The following is a 20,458-nucleotide window of genomic DNA, read 5'->3' on the forward strand; positions in this document are numbered from 1 at the left end:
ATAATGTAAAAAATAACTCATCCTCTATCTCTTAGAAAAATGGGAGTACTGTTATATTACCAGGGCTCCAAAACACAAATGTTTAATAAGTGGGAGAGTTTTGAAAGCAGCACCATTATTCTGAGGTTGATAATATCCAGGTTTGTGCTGTCTCCTATGGGTTAAAATGAAAAGGATGTATCCTACAGGTGACGGTAGGGACAGAGGCCCTCCCAGTAGTCACGTTAAGCTAGTACTGACAGAAAAAGGAAAAGCCTGTCCAGGTGGCTGGGCAACCCTGCAGCGAGGCATAGATGAGCTTGTAAATCAAAGGAAATGACCAAGGTGAGTCTCAATCCTTTTAGAGGTTTATTTTGCCAAGGTTGAGGACACATCTGAGAAAAAGGAACACAAAATCACAGGAACATCTGTGATCTGTGCTCTTTCCAAAGAGGGCTTGAGGACTTCAATATTTAAAGGGGAAAGAGCAGGCAGTAGGGGAAAGTGGAAAGTAAAAAGGGAAGGTAGATAAAAGGGGCGAGTAGTTGCATTCTTTGGGGCCTTTGATCAGCATTCACTGAATGCGCATGTTACATTCGTGAAAGGAGGTCGTAGAGGAATAGTCAGTTATGCATTCGTCTAGTGCTTGGTGAATCTGCATTTTTACAAGATTAAATATAGGGTAGAGGAAGCGGTCAAATTGCATTTTTCTCCAGCGAGAGGAAGGATGACTCCTAGACCTGTCTTTGTCCCATACTTGGGAAGATAAGCTGTTAGTTTACATTGCCAAGATGAAATTCAACTGATCTGTTTTAGAGTAAAGATCTTGCGGGCCAACAAGGAATTTCCTTGGGGAGGTGTGTGGCCTTTGATCTTTGTAGCTATCTATTTAGCAACAAAATGGGAGGCAGTGTTGCCTGACTCAGTTTCCAAGCTTGACTCTTCCCTTTGGCATAGTGAGTTTGGAGTCAAGAGATTTTTATTTTCCCTTCACAAGCTGAACAGGAGCCTTTGGAGAGAACGCTCTGGACCGGTGAGTGAGCCATGAGGTCGAGCCACAGGCTCTGAAGTCGTGAAGCCTTGGGACGGAGCGGGTGGTGCTTCGAGGTCAGTGTCACGGGAGGGAGGTCAGGGCCAGGGTCAGACGTGGAGCCCCGTGGAGGGCGGAGTGGTGACCCCTTCGTTCGGGGGCGGAGGGATGACTGAGCATTTATAACTTTTGTGCATCTCCCCGTGGGTGCAACCCTTGGCCAGCGAGATGCTTTGACACAGCCCCTTAAGATGTTTTAAGGGCTATCCCATAAAGCCGGGAAGGCACAACGGGTGGAGCTGGCGGCCGCCGGGGGCAGGCACTTTTGAGCTAAGGAGGAAGCGGGGGAGGGAAGGAGGGCGGGAAGGACGCGCCACCTACTTCCTGAATCCCCTGCAAACCCCAGAGGAGCTCGGCCTGCGCTGCGCCACGATGTCCGGGGAGTCAGCCAGGAGCTTGGGGAAGGGTGAGGCCTGCCTGCCGCGAAGAGGGGGTGATCTCGGCGACCCCCGGCGGCATGTTCGAGGCTGCTCCGGGAGCGCCCCACCGGCGGGGAACGGGTCGGAGTTGCAGTGGGACGCGGGGGCGGTGGGATACGGGGGGTCTCGACACCTCTCTGGGCCGTAATCGCCTTCGCTTCTCCCCGGCAGGAAGCGCGCCCCCGGGGCCGGTCCCGGAGGGCTCGATCCGCGTCTACAGCATGAGGTTCTGCCCGTTTGCTGAGAGGACGCGTCTGGTCCTGAAGGCCAAGGGAATCAGGTGGGCACCCAGGTGGGGGACGCTCCCCGAACCGTCCGGGAGCTTGCTGCAGGCGGCGGGGTGGGGTGGGGTCTCAGCCCCCTTCTACCCCCTTCCCGCCAGCGTCCTTTACTGCACATTAAACTATTCTCGGCCCTTTGGAAGATAGCAAGTTACAGACCATTCCCCTGGGAAAAATAGGCCACAGATTCCAACGGTCTAGGACACCTCATTTAGATTAACCAACCATTTAATGGATTAGAAAAGCTGAGGCTCCAGTGATGTCAGTGATTTGCCCGGTAATAACCGGCAGTAGCTCTTTTAGCTTTGGTAGGTCGCGAATTCCTGGTCCAGAGTCCTTTCGCTTTCGCCCTATGGTGATTCCCCGTTCTTATTCCAGCTTAACTGTTAGTTGTTATTCTGAATGTATTGTTCCCTCCTAGAATAGTAATTTACCCCAGTACAGCAGAGTTTAGACCCCGACCCTCCTAGGGTAGTGCTGAGTTTACTGCACATATTCCTGTGGATTGGGCTGTTGGTTGAGTCAAACAGAGGGAAGTGTCTGTCTAGCTCATCCTTCTGCAGAGCCTGTTTTGAAACTAGCATAGTTTTTGACTTACGGGCTATCCACAGGACATGTGCAATAGTCACTTGACTTTTCTCTGACACCAAGTATCCATTGGAACCACTTCCCTTCCCATGACCTTTGGATGTCTGTTGATTAGACATTTATTAGATACCTGTGGTGTGGAAGGTTCTGTGGAAGTTTAAAACAAACCCCCCATTCTTAAGGAATTTTCTGTCAGTGTGCTTAGTGTTTGTGAACTAATTTTAGTCTTCTAAGGGGATAATCTTTAGGGGTAGGCAATTATTTTCCCTAAAAGAAAGGTAAAATGCATTTAAAAAATACATTTGAAGGGGATTCGTCATTACTTCACTAAGAAATGCATCTCATTTGGATGAGATTATGATTCTGAACACATAGAATACTTACTATTTAGTAATGTTTCTCAAAAACACTGTCATATTTGCTGTGATAGAACTCTTTTATTGTACTAAGAGAAATCTAATGTAACCAAAACTGAAAAAAGACATTTTTTGGTACTCATTTATTTGAAAAGTTCAGGAGCATGACACAGCTGGATTCAGAGGCACAAAGTCCTGGGTTATGTGCTTCACCCTGGACCTTTAGTTTGAAAACAACCCTACCTTATTTACTGGGGCAGTTTTCCAAAGGAATATTGAAACTATCTTCCCCTAATAGTGTGGGGCAGAGGGGAGGAAGAGAGTGGTTAACAGCTTCCAGACAGTGCAAACAACAAAGGTCTACTACATTGATAGACCAGTTTTAAGCTTGAGCCCGAGGAGGCTTTTACTGGGAAAGTACTAGATTTTAACCACATGATATGACTTAACAAAGCATGGTTTTCTCTATAAGATGCATCTTCCAACTTGCTGTGGCAGGTGTGTAGACTTGTTTACACAATGCCAGCTTACCAAAATTCATGTGTGTTCTGACATACCTTTTTTTTTTGAAATAACAAAAGCCCAGGATCTTTTTGTTTTCATAGTAACAAAAGTTTTTGTTTTATAGTTCAAAAATGTTGATAATTCTTTGGCAAGGAGCCAAATAATTTTTTTTTTTTTTTTGCAATGGCTGGTACTTAAGTGTCCAGTATTGTCAGCACATGAACCTTTTAAATTACATGCACACCTGTGCTCATGTTCAAATTGGATGTTCCTTTGTTTACATGGGGGATTATGTATTTAAATCCTCAAATGAAATGCTGTTCTAGCTACAGCTGTGGATGGGAAAATAGAAAACAAAAGATTTTGGTGTCTATTTTTTTTTTAGTAATCTGTTCTATTGAACATTTATTCAGCCTTGACAATCATATGGACCTAGCTCCTTTCTCTTAGTTCCTCTACAGTCTCAGGCAACATACAAGATAGACCTAAATACAATCTGACTATAGCCTGGACTTCACCTGTTTTCTTCCTTTTTGGTTTACTTTGTATGATTTACTCAGACAACATTTTTAAAAAAATCAGTACATGGAGATTTAATCTGAAAGCTTATTTTGTGTGTGGATTTTTTTTTTTTCGAGACAGGGTCTCGCCCTGTCACCCAGGCTGGAATGCAGTGGTGCAATCATGGCTCACTGCAACCTCTGCCTCCAGGGCTCAATCAATCTTCTCACCTCAGCATCCTGAGTAGCTGAGACTACAGGTGAGTACCACCACACTTGGCTAATTTTTATATTTTTTGTAGAGATAGGGTTTCATCATGTTGCCCAGGCTGGTCTTGAACTCCTGGGTTTAAGCAATCTGCCCACTGTAGTCTCCCAAAGTTCTGGGATTACAGATGTGAGCTACCAAGCCTGGCCTTGTGGGTGGATTTTAAGGATTCCTTAATATCTTCATAAAAACCAAGAAACTTTTTACTCAAATTAGCAAAATAAATTGAATTTTATGTTGGTTCTCATATAGTGGATAGCGGACGCAATTCAATTAGTTGCCTCATATGATTTATAACTAAGATACCTCTTAGCCATAAATGGAGTATCTTACTGACAATTTTGAAGCATTTCCACAGATTTATTCATTCATTTATATGAAATATTTCAAAACAAAAATATTTACTGAGTCCTTATCTGAAACTTTTTATTTTCTTCAGAGCATTTATATCTATATAGCATTTTGCTCATTTACATGTTTATTACTATGAACAGATACACAAGATCCCACCGTTCGTGAAGCTTACATTCTAGGAAGATAACAAACTTGTAAATAAGTGAGCAAAGTAATTTCAGATACATATTATCAGTTCAATGAAGAAAGTAAAACATGATAATCATGTAATAGGAGGTGCTCAGCAACTTCAGAGATATGGTCAGGGAGGGCCTGGGGATGTGTGTTTGACCTGGGAAGACCTGGGAAAAGGCAGGCAGAGGAGGCAGAGGACCATCAAGTGCAAAGACTCTAAGGTGGAAACACATTTGGCAAATTCAAGGAATATAAAAACCGCCAACGTGTAAAAGAAAACATAGGGGAAAAGCTTCATGACACTGGCCTTGGCAATGATTTCCTGGACATGACACCAAAGACCAGGCAACAAGACCAAAAATAAACACATGAGACTACATCAAACAAGCTTCCACACAGCAAAGGAAACGATTAACAGAGCAAAAAGGCAACCTATGGAATAGGAGAAAGTACTTGCAAACCACATACCTGGTAAGGGGTTAATCTCCAAAATACATAAGGAATCTCTACAACTCAACAACAAAAAAACCTGATTTTAACATGGGCTAAGATCTTAAATAGACACTTCTCAGGCTGGGCATGGTAGCTCACGCCTATAACCCCGAGGCAGGCAGATCACTTAAGCCCAGGAGTTCAAGACCAGCCTTGGCAACATGGCAGAATCCTGTCTCTACAAAAAAATTAGCTGGGTGTGATGGTGCACGCCTGTGGTCCCAACTACTCGGAAGGTAGGAGGATCGCTTTAGCCCAGGAGGTTGAGGCTGCAGTGAGCTGCGATCAAGCCACTGTACTCCAGTCTGGGAGACAGAGTGTCAAAAAAAATTAAAAATTAGAGAAATAGACATTTCTTCAAAGAGGACATAAAAATGGGCAACACATATATGAAAAAGTTCTTATCACTAATCATCAGGAAAATGCAAATCAAAATCACATAATAACCTCACACTTGTCAAGATGACTATAATTAAAAAAGACAAGTGTTAGCAAGGATGTGTAGAAATCAGAACCTTTGCACACTGTTGGCGGGAATGTAAAATGGTACAGCTGCTGTGGAAAACAGTATAGATGTTCTTCAAAAAATTAAAAATAGAACTACCATATGATTCAGCAATCTCACTACTGGGTATATATCCAAATTAAATGAAATCAAGTTCTCAAAGAGATATTAGCACTCTCATGTAGACTGCAGCACTGTTCACAACAGCATAATGTCAATGTCCATCAGCAGATGAATGGATAAAGAAAATGTGGTAATGCTATTCCACCTAAAAAGGAAGGAAATTCTGCAATATGTGACAACATGGATGGACCTTGCGGACATTATGCTAAGTAAAATAAGCCAGACACAGAAAGACAAATACTGCATGATTGTTCTTAAAAGGTGTATCAAAAGTAGTCAGATTCATAAAATCAAAAACTAGAATGGAAGGAATCTAGGCAGACTCCTAAATTTGGGGTCTGATCAGCTAAGTGGATTGCAAAGCCAGTGAGAATTTATCCAAAAGCACAAAAGTTGTTTCCTTCTCTTCATAGTCTCCTATGTGTCTTTCAGGCATGAAGTCATCAATATCAACCTGAAAAATAAGCCTGAGTGGTTCTTTAAGAAAAATCCCTTTGGTCTGGTGCCAGTTCTGGAAAACAGTCAGGGTCAGCTGATCTACGAGTCTGCCATCACCTGTGAGTACCTGGATGAAGCATACCCAGGGAAGAAGCTGTTGCCGGATGACCCCTATGAGAAAGCTTGCCAGAAGATGATCTTAGAGTTGTTTTCTAAGGTTTGTGCATAAGAAATTTCAGCTCCTATTTGAAAAACCTGTTTTTTAAAGCGAAATCAGTGCTGCCATTTATGGTTCAGTGATTTGGGAGAGAAAAACAAAACAGGAATATGCTTGTCAGCTCTGAGTGTCCTGCAAGTCCTTTCACGATCCAGTTCCTGTTTACGTCCAAAATTATCCCTTTTCACTCGTCTCCTGACACTTTATATATGCCAGCCATACTAAACTTTTCTCAGAATTCCCAAATTCGCCCCTTTCTCTCTCAATTCTTGCTGTCAGATTCTTCCCACTTCTCACCGTGCCTGGTTATCTCCATGTCATTTTTCACATGTCTGCTCCGACACTGCTGCCTTTTCAGGAGCTTGGCAGGCTGGTTAGTGCTCTAGCTTCTGAGTTCCCATCCGTGTGAACTTTTGCCTGCCTTCTTGCCTGTGTACTGCACTGGGGCTGTGAGCTCCTTGAGGGTGAGGGCTGCATTTTAATCACTGTTAGTTCACTGCCTAGTTTTATGACTGGCTCTGCTACTTTCTTGTGACTCTGAGCAAGTTACTTATTACTTTGCCTCGCCGTTCATCATTGGTAAAATGGATATAGTAATTGTTCCCACCTCATAAGATAAAAATCAGTTGATATAAAACACCTAGAACAGAGTCTGACACATGGTAACTACTTAATTCTTGTCCTTATAGCCATAGCATCAAGCAGTGAGCATCTACTTTGTGTTGGCAATAACTCAGATGACTGAATAAATAGCAATCCTGTAGAAGAACTGTTTGTACCTTACTTAGCATCAACACTGTGGATTAGTTCAAACAATTAGTATTAACAAAGAAATGACTAACAGATGTGTGTTTAGACACCAAGAATAGCATGTCTGGTTATATGCCTATAACATTGTCACCTTGGTAGTACGGTCAGTGTATAAAGGATTATCTTTAGAGAAAAAGATGGTTAAAGAAATGCCCTAAGAGAGAGTTATAGGGAAAACATTCTGTTTTAGGAGACATTATAAAGGGAAGCCAATGGGACAGGAAGAGTGAGTCACCTGCTTAGTAAGATGAGGGTGAAAGAATAGTAGAGGCGGCTGCTGTGAAAGATAATGTAAAGGGAACATGACATTTTCAAGAACGATGTTGGAGAGTTTTACAAAGTAGTAACAAGTTAAAGGCATGCAGCTTCAAGACACGAAGTCATCAATACCAACCAAAAAAAAATAAGCCTAAGTGGTTCTTTAAGAAAAATCTCTTTGGTCTGGTGCCAGTTCTGGAAAACTTTTTTTAGTATAGCTGGAATATAAAGTGTCAGGAGAAGAGATAAAAGGGGTAACTTCGGAGAGGTAAACAGGAACTGGATCGTGAAAGGACTTGTAGGACACGTCAGAGAAAATGAGCTTTAAAAGTAAAGCTTTTAGACATGAAGCTTTACTTTCATGCATAAAGCTACTACTTTAAAAAGTAGTCACAAGAGATTCATTGTACTATCTAGAAAGAAAATGAGATTTAAAAGTAATGCTGAAGATGCCCACCTTTACTTCCCTGCTTGGGTTTTAAAGGAGGGGTGGCTTTATGTACATATGACCCTGCTCTCCTGGCCACAGCCCATCAGAACAGAAATGTACCCCACCCCACACACCTGGGCCAGTTATCTTCTCTCCTGGGAACTTGGAAATGAGACACAGAACTAAGACAGTGAAGGTTAGGACAGTAAAGACAACTAAGCGTTGGGGCTCAAATATAACATTAGAGGCTAGAGAAACCAAAGCCACTTAAGAAATAAATTTTTAGAGGAGCAAGAATTAAAAACATTGCAAAGGGACTGAAGTATGGAAAGTAATATGGAGCAGAAATGTGAGGAAAAACAGACGAAAGACCAGGCAGACCCAGATGGAAATGTGGATGAAAGGGCTGCCTGAAAGCCTTCAGTCCCAGTGAAGGCAGGCTGAACTGATGTGGATGGGATTTCATGGGATTCTATATTTTTACAAGTGCCTGTTTACTTAAACTAGGATGAGTGGACTTCTGCGTCTTGCAATAAAATGATACCAAAGACCAAAGTATTAAAACACATAAACACCATCACGAGCATTAAAGCATCTGATGCTACACCCATCAAGTCTTTAGGTAGTCGGTCCCTTTTGAACAGTCTCCTGGTGTCCTCCCCAACAAAGAAATCAGAAAAATTCTCTTCCCTAGCTCTTTGCAGTTGGGGCCAAGTTTTGTGACCTAGGCTCTTCCTGTCAGACACACACATAGAGTTCAAATCAGAAACGAGCAAGGTAAGGAAACAGGCTTGGTGGGATATCTGCTTAAGATATTCAGCTCTCCACTGGTTTTCCTGGTGAGAGCGGCGGCAGAGCTTCTGGGTTTCAGCAGTGTGGGTTACAAGATAAAATTCCAGAGCAGAAATGGCATCAGTGCCAGTGGCGTTAGCAGTTATCTCAGACTCTACTTTCTGGCAGCCGCACAAACTGAAGCATCTGGTGCTCAGCTTGCACTGGCAGCAGTGAGTGCTTCCCATTAGGCCATTTCTCAGCATGAATTTGGGATGTTCTGTCTTAATTCCAAGCCTGTTTGTTCCGCCTCCCAATAATTCTATGAGCCACTCAGTTTCCTTTAAAGAAAGTTGTGTTGGCTGGGCGTGGTGGCTCAAGCCTGTAATCCCAGCGCTTTGGGAGGCTGAGGCAGGCAGATCACCTGAGGTCAGGAGTTTGAGACCAGCCTGGCCAATATGGTGAATCCCCATCTCTACTAAAAATACAAAAATTAGCCTGGTGTGGTGGCGCACACCCATAATCTCAGCTACTTAGGAGGCGGAGACAGGAGAATTGCTTGAGCCCGGGCAGTGGAGGTTGCAGTGAGCTGAGATCGTGCCACTGCATTCCAGCCTGGGTGATAGAGCATGACTCCATTTCAAAAAAGAAAGAAAGTTGTTTCTTAAACGTGCCAGGGTAGCTTCTGTTATTTGTAATTTATAAAATCCTGACCAAGCCAGCATTTTAGGCCACAAAACTGTTCCTAAGACCAGTCCATTACCTCTGTGAGCGCAGGAACTTGATGCACCCTTGGTGTTTCTAGAACACCTTGACACCAGGACTGTAAGGGTTCTACCATGTTTTTATGTGAGGGGGCCGATACAGTTAGCCATAAACTGATAAACTAAGAAATTATTCTCTGTCTAGGTGCCATCCTTGGTAGGAAGCTTTATTAGAAGCCAAAATAAAGAAGACTATGCTGGCCTAAAAGAAGAATTTCGTAAAGAATTTACCAAGCTAGAGGAGGTAATTATTTCTCGTAGCTATCATCAGAGTAAATGATAACTATATCTACCCTCCTTTTCCTCCTATTCTTTTCTTTAAATTCCCACTTTCCAAGTCACTTTAAGGTAATTAGGAAAATTCCCCTAAACATTTTTGTTTACAGCAGACTGCTGTTATAAAGCAGAAAGCTGTTCTGCTTAAGATATAAATCACAACACCTAAACAGACTTTGTCATGGGCTTGCTTTTAAAATATTCTGCTAATGTTAAAATAACAAGGAAAAAGGAAATTGTACCCATGTTTCCACAAGTTTTTATGTATCCAGTTTTCCATGCTTGTTTGCAGTCCTTGTCCATATATTTAAAAAAAATTAATATAGCTCTAATCAGAGCATAGATATCATTCTGTGTCCTGCTTTTTTTCCTGTGTCCACTTAGTATTACATACTAAATATTTCCCACCAGAAAAAGTTTGCAATGAACGGTACAGACACTTGAGGGAAGCCCAGATGTATTTTACCTTCTTTTGGGGACAGCTGACATTTGGGCCTTGGAGTCTGTCTCTTGGCCTTGAAATATTTCATTCATGCTAAGCCTGAAGTTTTTACTGACAGAAGACAAAGTTCCTGTCTTTCATGGGAATGCATTTTAACATTTTATCAGCAAGTATGACGTTTGCTGTAGGTTTTTCAGAAACCTTTTTTTCATTATAAAGTTCTCTTCTATTACTAGTTTGCTAATTTTTTAAAGTCATAAATGTTGAATTTTATTGAATGGTTTTTCTGCATCTGTTACATCTATTGAAATGTTCATAGAATTTTTTCCTCTTAATCTGGTGAATATGGTGCTATTGACAAATTTTTTTTTTTTTTAATGTTTAACCATCCTAGCATTCCTAAGATAAAACCTACTTGTTCTCTATGGATTTTTATATGTACTGTAGAATTAGCTAATGAATGATTTTTGTATGTGTGTTCATAAATGAGATTGGCCTATAAATTTTCTATTCTTATAGTATCATTATTGGCTTTTGGTTTCAAGGATATTCTGACCTCATAAAATGAGTTGGGTAACTAACCTGTTTAGGGACTAGCGGTTTCTTTAAAACATTGAGCCTGGTGTCTTTAACAGGGGTAGATTTTTCATTACTAGTTTGATTTCTTTAATGGTAATTGGTTTTTTGGTTTTACATTTCTTCTTGAATCAATGTTGGTACTTTATATTTTTCTGCTGAACAGTGTGGGAGCTGGAAAGTAAGATGCAGTCCATATTCTTCAGATAATTAGTTCAGTAGTAGACAGAACACAGTAGGTAGATATAAGCAATCTAAAATGCATATTATGCATTGAAAAAAACTATGGAGGTTATTTATAAAGGGCAAATTAGTTTGGTGGTTTAAATAGCCAGATAATATTCTCAATCACCCCCTTTGGCAAACCCTGTAACCAATTCGCCTTCTTAAAATTTCAGAAACATACAATTTGTGTTTTGTTTTCAAATGATTGTCATCTGTTTAGCAGTTAATCCAGTCTATTTCCAGTATATTTTAAGTACAAATGCTTTTGCACTTACAATGGGGTTACATCCAATAAACCCACCGTAAGCTGAAAATATCATAAGTGGAAAATGCATTTAATAAACCCAACCTACAGAGCATCATAGCTTAGCCTAGCCTGCTTTAAATGTGCTCAGAAAACTTCCATTAGCCTGCAATTAGGCAAAATCATCAAACATAAAACCATCAAACATAAAATATTTATAAAGTGTTGAATATCTCATATAATTTATTGAATACCTGCATCCAAAAGATGCTGGCAACACAGCACACTTTAGAGCATTTGTTGTTTACTCTCTTGATGGTATGGCTGCCCAGCATCAAGAGTATCATACTGCAAATCGATAGCCCAGGAAAAGAGCAAAATTCAAAGTTCAAAGTACAGTTTTTACTGAATGCTTGCTTTTGCACCATCGTAAAGTTGAAAAGAATTTAAATTGAACCATCATAAGCTGCAGACTGTGCATTTTATATTGAAAAGTTAATATTTTTAATTTTTAATGCAGAGAAGTACCCAAAGCATAAGAACACAATACATTTTCACAAAGCGAACACAGCCATGGAACCAGCACCCATATCAACTAACAAAATACTAGTTTGGGCTTTTTTGTACTTTATACAAATGGACTCATAAAATGTTCATCTTTTGGGTCTGCCTGCTTTCATTCAATATTAGGTTTGTGGGTTCATCTCTGCTGTGTGTAGTTCTTTCCTGTTCTTTATACAGTGTTCCAAAGTATAGTATATTACAGTTTACCCATTCTACTCTTGATAGTAAACGTTTTCACATTTGGGCTATTACAAATAGTGCTGCAGTGAACATTCACATACATATCTTTTGGTGAACATGTGTTACATTTCCAAGTACAATTGCTGGGTGATGAGTATGCATACTCTTAAAACATGGTTGTACCAATTTACACCTCTACGACAGTGGTTCCATACCCTTGCCAACTTCATTTTGTTCATTGTAGGCATTCTCTTGGGTGTATAGTGTTATTGCATTTTGGTTTTAATTTGCATTTCCCTAATGACTAATGCAGTTGAACACCTTTCCAAATGATAACTGGCCATTTGGACATCATCTTTCGTGAAGATCAAGTCTTGCTCATTTTTCCAATGGGTCGTTTGCTATTTTTCTTACTGATTCCCAGGAATCCTTTCTATATTCTGAATACCAGTCCTTTGTATTACAAATATGTTGTACTCTGTGACTTGTTTTATTTTTCAATTTTCCAGTTTATGTTGTTGATTGTTTTACTTCATCCCAGACCAACAGATTCTAAAGCTTAATTAAGCTTTTTGATCACACAAAAACCCAACTTGGATACATCGGAGTAAAAACTGCTTCTCTCACCTGCTCTACTTATTTCCCTTCAGCATTTCTAGTGAGTCTTACTACATGCACAAGTAAGAAATACTTTTATGCTGTTTAATGTTCAGGTTCTGACTAATAAGACGACGACCTTCTTTGGTGGCAATTCTATCTCTATGATTGATTACCTCATCTGGCCCTGGTTTGAACGGCTGGAAGCAATGAAGTTAAATGAGTAAGATATTTGAATATTTTGTGCATAATTTAGGATGACAGTTGGAATAGTATATATTGACCTTTCTTTTTAACAGAAGTTGAAATATTTAATACAACTGGTCTGAATGAGAACAAGCAGACAGGGGAATCTTGGACTATCCCAGGCATGTCATATACCTACACTAACTACTCTCCATCACTGCAATGGGGCAGGGGATTTCTGAGACATGTAGTAAAGTGCTTTAAAATTTATTCCTTCCTTCCTGATTAAAAATCCATAAGGGGAAGGATATGGTAGCTTACACCCGTAAGCCCAGCACTTCGGGAGGCCGAGACGGGTGGATCATCTGAGGTCAGGAGTTAGAGACCAGCCTGGCCAATGTGGTGAAACCCCATCTCTACTAAAAATACAAAAATTAGCTGGGCATGGTGGTACACACCTGTAATCTCAGCTACTCGGGAGGCTGAGGCAGGAGAATCACTTGAACCCGGGAGGCAGTTGCAGTGAGCTGAGATCATGTCACTGAACTCCAGCCTGGGCAAGAGCAAGACACTTCATCAAAAAAAAAAAAAAAAAAATTCCATAAGGTTGTAAATTTTTGTAAGGATGTTGTTGCGGGATTGTATGACCAGTGTTACCTCCCATTTACCGTAAGATTTCCACATTATTTTCCAAATTCTGTTTTCAGTTTGGCAGCCACCTTGCCTTACTCCGGCTTCTTGGATGTTAGAGCTATTCAGGGTTACTTTTGGTCATAATCTGGGTGTAGAATAATTAACATAGAACATTCCTGATTGTATTCCCTGTTCTTATTTTAATAAATTGTCAGTTTCTCTCTTTGGGCAAGTTCTCACATTAACTGAACAAATTGCTTCACTCTAGTCTCATTCCTTTTGTGTAAAAAAGGGACCTCTATAGTGTCTTTCAAATTGAATATTCTATTACAGGCATTTTTAAATATTTTTAATGAAATATTTAAGGGAAAAAAGTGAAACTGTAGAGTAATAATTACATATGGGAGACTCTGTGATGTCATCCTAGTTGACCTAGCTCACACCTTTCATTTTTTCCTCTTCCTACAGGTGTGTAGACCACACTCCAAAACTGAAACTGTGGATGGCAGCCATGAAGGAAGATCCCACAGTCTCAGCCCTGCTTACTAGTGAGAAGGACTGGCAAGGTTTCCTAGAGCTCTACTTACAGAACAGCCCTGAGGCCTGTGACTATGGGCTCTGAAGGGGACAGGAGTCAGCAATAAAGCTATGTCTGATGTTTTCCTTCACTAATATGAATAATAGCATGCTTTTATTTTACCAAGGGTTCAGGTTGCATGGGATCATCTTCTCTGACTGATGTGACATCAACAGCCGAACGGTGGGGTCTCCTTAACGCCCCCCTACAGAAATGAAAATGCATTTCCTGTCTCAGGATGCTGAAACGACTCTGAGGGTTCTATCACAGTCCATGCTGAAAACCCCCAAATTATCATCTTTAGCAAAATCTGGACTTGAATCTTTTTTTTTTTTGAGACGGAGTTTCACTCTTGCTGACCAGGATGGAGTGCAATGGCCTGATCTCAGCTCACCGCAACCTCCGCCTCCTGAGTTCAAGCGATTCTCCTGCCTCAGCCTCCTGAGTAGCTGGGATTACAGGCATGCGTCACCACGCCTGGCTAATTTGTTTGTATTTTCAGTAGAGAAGGGGTTTCTCCATGTTGGTCAGGCTGGTCTCGAACTCCCGACCTCAGGTGATCCGCGTGCCTCGGCCTCCCAAAGTGGCATGAGCCACCGTACCCGTCCACAATCTAACTTTATAACTGCTCACAGGAAATACCCACTCAGTTACCCTGTTGTGTGATTTCATGAGATGCTCTCTTGTTGCTTGTCTTCTGGTTTCTTAGTTGAGAAGCTTTCAATTCCTCCTTCTTTCATTTCCATCATCAACTTAATTTCACATTCTCTCTGTTGTTGGCACTGAAGACCAGACGCGCATTAGCCCAAAGCTGGGTGGCTGGGCAGACTCCTATTTGGTCTCCCTGTCTCTAACCCCTTCAAATCCTTCCTATCAAATCCCATGTTGGGCACACAGGTGGTGTCCCATTTATGTAATTAAATACTGTGTATGCTGCATCAGTCAATTCCGCCTATAATGTTGATGAGTAATAGGTAAGAGCCCCACTGAGAAATAGTAATGCCATCTTCCACACATTTCCATAGCCCACTGGGTTTCTCACTATTCAATTTTTATCATCACATCACCACCACGAGAAGGTAGGTCGGAGAGCAAACATTTCATTCTATAGATGATGCAACTAAGGTCCCGAGGTTAAGTGAGGCCTTAAGGTGCTGGCAGAAAGATCACACCCAGAGCACTGCTCTTACCATTGGAATCAGGGCTGTCGGTCCGCTCCAATTGTCTGGTTTCCTGAACTTATTTTCAAGTTCGCCATTGAGAGAAACCTCCGAATGACTAATTCTTAAATTTAAGGGTGCATAATAATCACCTATGGCTCACCGCTGCATTTCCGATTAAGCAGGCTGGGGTGGGTCGCGAAGTCTGTATTTGAAATGAGCCCCTCAACCCAGGTGACGCAGGCGGTGTGGGGACCGCATCCGGAGGGCGACCTGGAGCCGACTGACTTCACAAAGGCCTCCTGCCGCAAACCTTCAGCGGCCACCAAAGCCCCGGCTGCCGGCGGCGGACCACCTCTGCTGCCGCGCGCCTACCGGAGCCGCTTGGCCCTAGTGCTTTCCAGCGGATATCCCCTCCGGTGCGGAGACGGGTGCCGGGGTCCCACAGCCAACCACTACCGGTTCCTCTTTCGTCAGCCACCGGCGCCGGCAGGACCCGCGAATCCCTATCTCCAGGAGCCTGTAAGGCGGCCGCCCATTGGCTCAGCCGCACTGCTGGGCAGGCACTTCCAAAGCTTTGAGGATTGGCTGATGCTCTGGGCGCCGGGGCTAGTTGGCGGATAGGACCACGTGCGAGGGGCAGGCCCCGTCTAGGCCCCGCCTCCTTGCTGCTGCTGCCGCCGCCAATGCTGGTCCGGTTGCCCGAGTTCCCGGAGGTCTCTCGCGGGACGTCTCTCACCGCCACCGGTGGGTCCGTTCAGCCTGCGTTGTATTGGAAGGGAAGAGGGGTTTGAGGTCAATTCTGTTTCCTGGGGTTTTCACGAATTTCGGGGCCCACAGTAGGCTTGCCAACTTTAACTTTTGCCTAACACTTTACGAGAAATCCTATTTAGCCTTGGCCACTGTTGCATCAAAGAATTTCACATCCAACAAAGTGCAGCCTAAGAATAAAGAACAGGTCTTTAAACCGCATACCTTTCATTAAGGTGTTCTTATTTTTTCTGATTTGGCTGGAAACAGGCAGAGACCACCCCAGATAACCAGTTCTCAGCCTTGCATGGGACACCACGAGTCCCACGTGTTTACGTGTTTAAGGCACTGGCAAGCAGGGGAATTTGGTTTCTGGGAATGTGCTGTCTTTGTGAAAACTATGAAAAGTCTTCCCTGCTACATTGAAATAATCATAAAAATAATAATAGCTAATGTTGAACACTTACTAGGTATCAGACACATGCTAAGCATTCAATATTTCTCATCCAGTTTCTGAATGAAACCTTAGCAAACCACATAATGTACTGGTACTATTAGCTACGAATTACATATAAGAACACCAGAAAGTTGTCATTTGCCCAAGGTCACCCAGCTAATAAATATTGAAGAGATTCGAATCTAGCCTGAACTCTTACAGTAAGACCGTTCGTGAGATGAATTTATATGTGCTATTTTTCCAGTCTCTTTTTATCCAACAGCTCTGACAGAGGATAGTATCTACCTTTTTTTTTTTTTTTTTTTTATTGAGACGTAGTCTCGCTGTTCCGCCCAGGCCGGACTGCAGTGGCGCGATCTCGGCTCACTGCAAGCTCCGCCTCCTGGGTTCATGCCATTCTCCTGCCTCAGCCTCCCAAGTAGCTGGGACTACAGGCGCCCGCCACCGCGCCCGGCTAATTTTTTGTATTTTTAGTAGAGACAGGGTTTCACCGTGTTAGCCAGGATGGTCTCGATCTCTTGACCTCGTGATCCGCCCGCCTCAGCCTCCCAAAGTGCTGGGATTACAGGCGTGAGCCACCGCGCCCGGCCTGTATCTACCTTTTTGACCACACCATTATTCGTGGGATTTAACAGGGGTTAATGAGTTAATGTTCCTTTTCCAAACTCAGTGGTTTTGATTTTACAAATTATTTGACTTTTCCTGATTTCAGGATCTTGACAATTTGCCTTTACTTATTCAAATGTTATTATACCAAATATTTATTTTAAAAGTTTTTTTTTCTTTGATTCCTCAAGTTGTAGAGAGAAATAGGGATAGGGAAGCAGAATCAAGTAGTTAAAAAGATAGCCTCATTTGACCCTGATTTCCCAATTGGGAATATGAAATTTTTCCTGAATATAAGCACATTTGAGAATAGAACCTTTTACCTAACGTATCTCACTTTTTGAACTCATTGGACAATAAGGGAACACCCAGTAATATAACCTTTCATATAAATTAGGCTTCTAACTTATTAAGAGGAATGTACTCCAGTTTCTGCTACTATCAAGAGATGGCGTGACAAAAAATTTTGAAAAGTTGCCGAATGCAAACCACAGTTCCTCTTCTCAAAACAAATGCATGTAAATAGAGTGTAAGCTATTTCTTCGGTGGCATTATTTTCCTAGAAGGCTTAAGTCGTTAATCACCCATGACCAAAGATCCAAACATTTTCAAAGCAGATCCGATCATATTTCAGGTGGCTGAAAATGGATTTGGAGTAGGTTTAATATGGTCTACTTACAGTTTGTTTCATGATTGAGTGGGTCAGTATAATAAAGGTATAAACATGAAATAACATAGAAGGAAAGTTTGCAAAGAGGATTTCAAAGAAGTACCTGTTGGGTATTCAAAAGAAAGTAGGGATAAGCTTAAGGTTAAAATCTTTCTAGGGAAAGTATAGTGTTCAGAGGTAAGATTAAAAACCACATTACTGAAATGGAGTCTGCAGCATTCAGCCCATTCAATTGGCATTAAACTGGTAACTGGTGAAATAAGTATTGTGAGTTGAACTTTAATTCTAATATGCTTGGCAAAGCCTAATCACAGTGTGCTTCATCTTTGTGGATACAAAATTGGAATGGACTCTGCTATTTAAAATGTGTTCTTACTCACTAGCGTTTGTCATTAACTTTGACGTATACTGAGCTCTTACTATACTGACGATGCCCTGGACTATTTGATTCGATACTCACAATTCATAAAGTAGGTATTATTGGTGTTCTCATTTTGCAGGTGAGGAAAGTGAAATCCAAAAAGGTTAGATAGCTTGCCTAGTAAGCTGGGTCTCAAAAAGTCAGCCCATTGGGCTCCAGGGCCTGTTCTGAGAACCTTGACACTAGATTGTTTCCCTTTAGAGGAGAACAGCTTCCATCCCTGTCTTCTAACTCTACCAAATTAACTTGGCATTTCAGAACTTGATTTCCCACATACAGATACACTTTTCATGAACATTTCCCAACTCTCAGAGTTAGTTTCTTTTAAAAGGTGGGAATGAAAAAACAAAACTTGGAAAATCATCCTCTTCTGGCAAAGTAGAAAGGTGGATCCAGGAACCTTTTAATTTACAAATGAAATTCCCAGTTTGGCCATTATCCAGAGACCATGGATGGGCAAATTAAGGCCATTGGGCTAAATCCAACCAATTGTTGGTTTTTTTATAGCTCAATATCTAAGAATGATTTTTTACATTTTTAAAGGGTTGAAAAAGAAAAACCAGTCACAATGTGATATGTGAAAATTATATGAAATTCACCAAGAGTGAGCCCTAATATATTAACTATGGATGTTGGGTGATAATATGTCACTGTGGGTTCATTGATTGTGATAAATGTACCTCTCTGATTGGAATATTGATAGTGGAAGAGACTGTGCATGTGCGGGGGCACAGGGTATATGGGAAATGTGTATTTTCTGTTCAATTTTGCTGTGAATCTAAAACTGTTTTTTAAAAAAAGGCTATTAAAATATATATATGAAGTTCAAATTCAGTGTGTCCATAAATACAGCCACACCCATTTGTTTATTTATCATCGATGGCTGTTTTTACACTACAAGTGTAGAACTAAATAGTTGAGACCAGATGGCCTGAAAAGCCTAAAATATTTAATATATGTAAAAACATTTGCCAATCATTCAGTTCATGGCATCTGATAATGACTAAGATACTGGTTGAGATTGTTGCCGCTGGAGTCAAACTTCCAGGGTTCCTAGTCCTCCCTCTTCCACTTACTAGTTGAGAAGTGCTTAACTATGCTAGTCTCAGTTTACTCATCTTTTAAAGTGAATCAAAATAGAAAAGTTATGGGACTTTTTTTTTTTTTTTTTGAGACGGAGTCTTGCTCTGTCGCCCAGGCTGGAGTGCAGTGGCGCAGTCTCGGCTCACTGCAAGCTCCGCCTCCCGGGTTCACGCCGTTCTCCTGCCTCAGCCTCCTGAGTAGCTGGGACTACAGGCGCCCGCCACCACGCCCGGCTAATTTTTGTGTTTTTACTAGAGACGGGGTTTCACCATGTTAGCCAGGTTGGCCTCAATCTCCTGACCTCGTGATCCGCCCGCCTCGGCCTCCCAAAGTGCTGGGATTACAGGCATGAACCACCGCACCCGGCCCAGTTATGGGACTATTTTAAGAATTAACTGGGTCAATACACATGAAGCACCAAATATATATTAGTAGTAATTTATTTTGATTTTGAGATTTTGTAACCCTCTTATGGCCTTTTTTAGGCTATGGATATATTTTTCTCAACTATCTTGAAATCTGCTTTTTTTATATGAGGGATACATGTGTATGCCCAGAAGTCATCTTACCTACCAGGAGCTCTAAGATGACATGGTTGTGTTTCTTGCTTCTATTTTACCATCCAATTTGTCCTTCTTGATCAGAATTAGCTCCAAAGTAGTAGAAGTTACTCTGTTACTTTCTCTGTCTTCTTAAATGAAAAGTTGTCAGCGTAGCAAGCCAGGAACCAATACGTCTTCTCCGACACCAGATTTCTTGCTGACATATATGCATTTTATTTTCAGAGAACATTTATTCAAACATTTTTGCCATTCCCTGATTCTTATAAAATGTTAATACTTTCCATATTATTATCTAAGCTTATTTCACATGAAATCATTGAGTGACAGCAAAAAATGTAGTTGAGTCACTATTCTGAAGATTTGCAAAGATTCTTATTCACTAGCAAAAAATGTTAACACTATTATTAACCAAGAAGTTCTGGATAGACTGGAATTCCAAAGGCCAAACAGTACCCAATTATAAGCTACATAATTAGGCTCTGTCATTTTAATAAAAGATATTTAGATTCAAGTATTATTTGTTGAGCAGCCATTACGTGCTATATCTTTTCCTGGACTTAAAATCCTTTCCTCCCAACACTGTTACCAGTTTTAAAGGTCAAGACAACGAGTCAAGCTTTGGACTTTTAAAGTTCTTCAACCCTACTAGCTGGTCACTTTGGGCAAATAATTTCATTTTTCTGAAGCTGTTTTCTGTTTTGAAAAGTAGGAATAATATGAGTTGCCTGACTGAGCAATTGTAGGAATCAAGGTAATCTATGGAAATAATTTAGTCAGTATGAGTGAGACACAGAAAATATTTTTCTTTCCTTCATGATCTGTTAATCCTACAAAATGCATTTACAAGCAATTCCCACATCAGCTCAATTCTGGAAAATTTAAGGAATTATTTTTTTACCTGCTGAAATTCAGGATCTCAGCTTATCA

The 20,458-nt window shown here is 41.3% G+C and overlaps 3 protein-coding genes across 8 annotated transcripts in view; 2 read left to right on the forward strand and 1 right to left on the reverse strand.

The window, feature by feature from the left end:
• The first annotated feature begins 990 nt into the window (after nucleotides 1–990).
• On the forward strand, nucleotides 991–14,767 carry GSTO1 (glutathione S-transferase omega 1). 5 transcript variants are annotated; one of them, XM_054659421.2, is made up of 6 exons: nucleotides 991–1,012; nucleotides 1,660–1,780; nucleotides 6,066–6,288; nucleotides 9,467–9,565; nucleotides 12,542–12,648; nucleotides 13,713–13,916. In XM_054659421.2, exons 2-6 carry the CDS (start codon nucleotides 1,710–1,712, stop codon nucleotides 13,864–13,866), a joined length of 654 nt encoding a protein of 217 aa, XP_054515396.1. In that variant the 5' UTR covers nucleotides 991–1,012; nucleotides 1,660–1,709; the 3' UTR covers nucleotides 13,867–13,916.
• LOC134807047 (uncharacterized) lies at nucleotides 13,914–19,734 on the reverse strand. Its single transcript, XM_063780509.1, has 2 exons — nucleotides 19,640–19,734; nucleotides 13,914–15,715 (listed from the first exon to the last, which is right to left on the reverse strand). Exons 1-2 carry the CDS (start codon nucleotides 19,732–19,734, stop codon nucleotides 15,271–15,273), a joined length of 540 nt encoding a protein of 179 aa, XP_063636579.1. The 3' UTR covers nucleotides 13,914–15,270.
• Nucleotides 15,639–20,458, forward strand: part of GSTO2 (glutathione S-transferase omega 2) — a 30,226-nt gene continuing 25,406 nt past the window's right edge. For both annotated transcript variants that reach the window (XM_001138494.7, XM_063781172.1), the window contains exon 1: nucleotides 15,639–15,728. The gene's annotated coding sequence lies outside the window, so the exon portion shown is untranslated. The remainder of the gene's footprint in view (nucleotides 15,729–20,458) is intronic.

The sequence above is a fragment of the Pan troglodytes genome, chromosome 8 (assembly GCF_028858775.2).
Source record: "Pan troglodytes isolate AG18354 chromosome 8, NHGRI_mPanTro3-v2.0_pri, whole genome shotgun sequence".
Classification (NCBI taxonomy): Eukaryota; Metazoa; Chordata; class Mammalia; order Primates; family Hominidae; genus Pan; species Pan troglodytes.

What these genes read in the sequence shown, in the direction of transcription:
- LOC134807047 (XM_063780509.1), bottom strand. Translation starts at nt 19,734, where the DNA reads ATGTCAGCAAGAAATCTGGTGTCGGAGAAGACGTATTGGTTCCTGGCT. An exon ending in AAGACAGAGAAAGTAACAGA is followed by an intron (nt 15,716 to 19,639) that starts GTAACTTCTACT and finishes GGTGGCGGTGAG; the next exon opens with AGACGTCCCGCGAGAGACCT.
- GSTO1 (XM_054659422.2), top strand. Translation starts at nt 1,442, where the DNA reads ATGTCCGGGGAGTCAGCCAGGAGCTTGGGGAAGG. An exon ending in AGCCAGGAGCTTGGGGAAGG is followed by an intron (nt 1,476 to 1,659) that starts GTGAGGCCTGCC and finishes TCTCCCCGGCAG; the next exon opens with GAAGCGCGCCCCCGGGGCCG. An exon ending in GGAATCAGGTGGGCACCCAG is followed by an intron (nt 1,781 to 6,065) that starts GTGGGGGACGCT and finishes TGTGTCTTTCAG; the next exon opens with GCATGAAGTCATCAATATCA.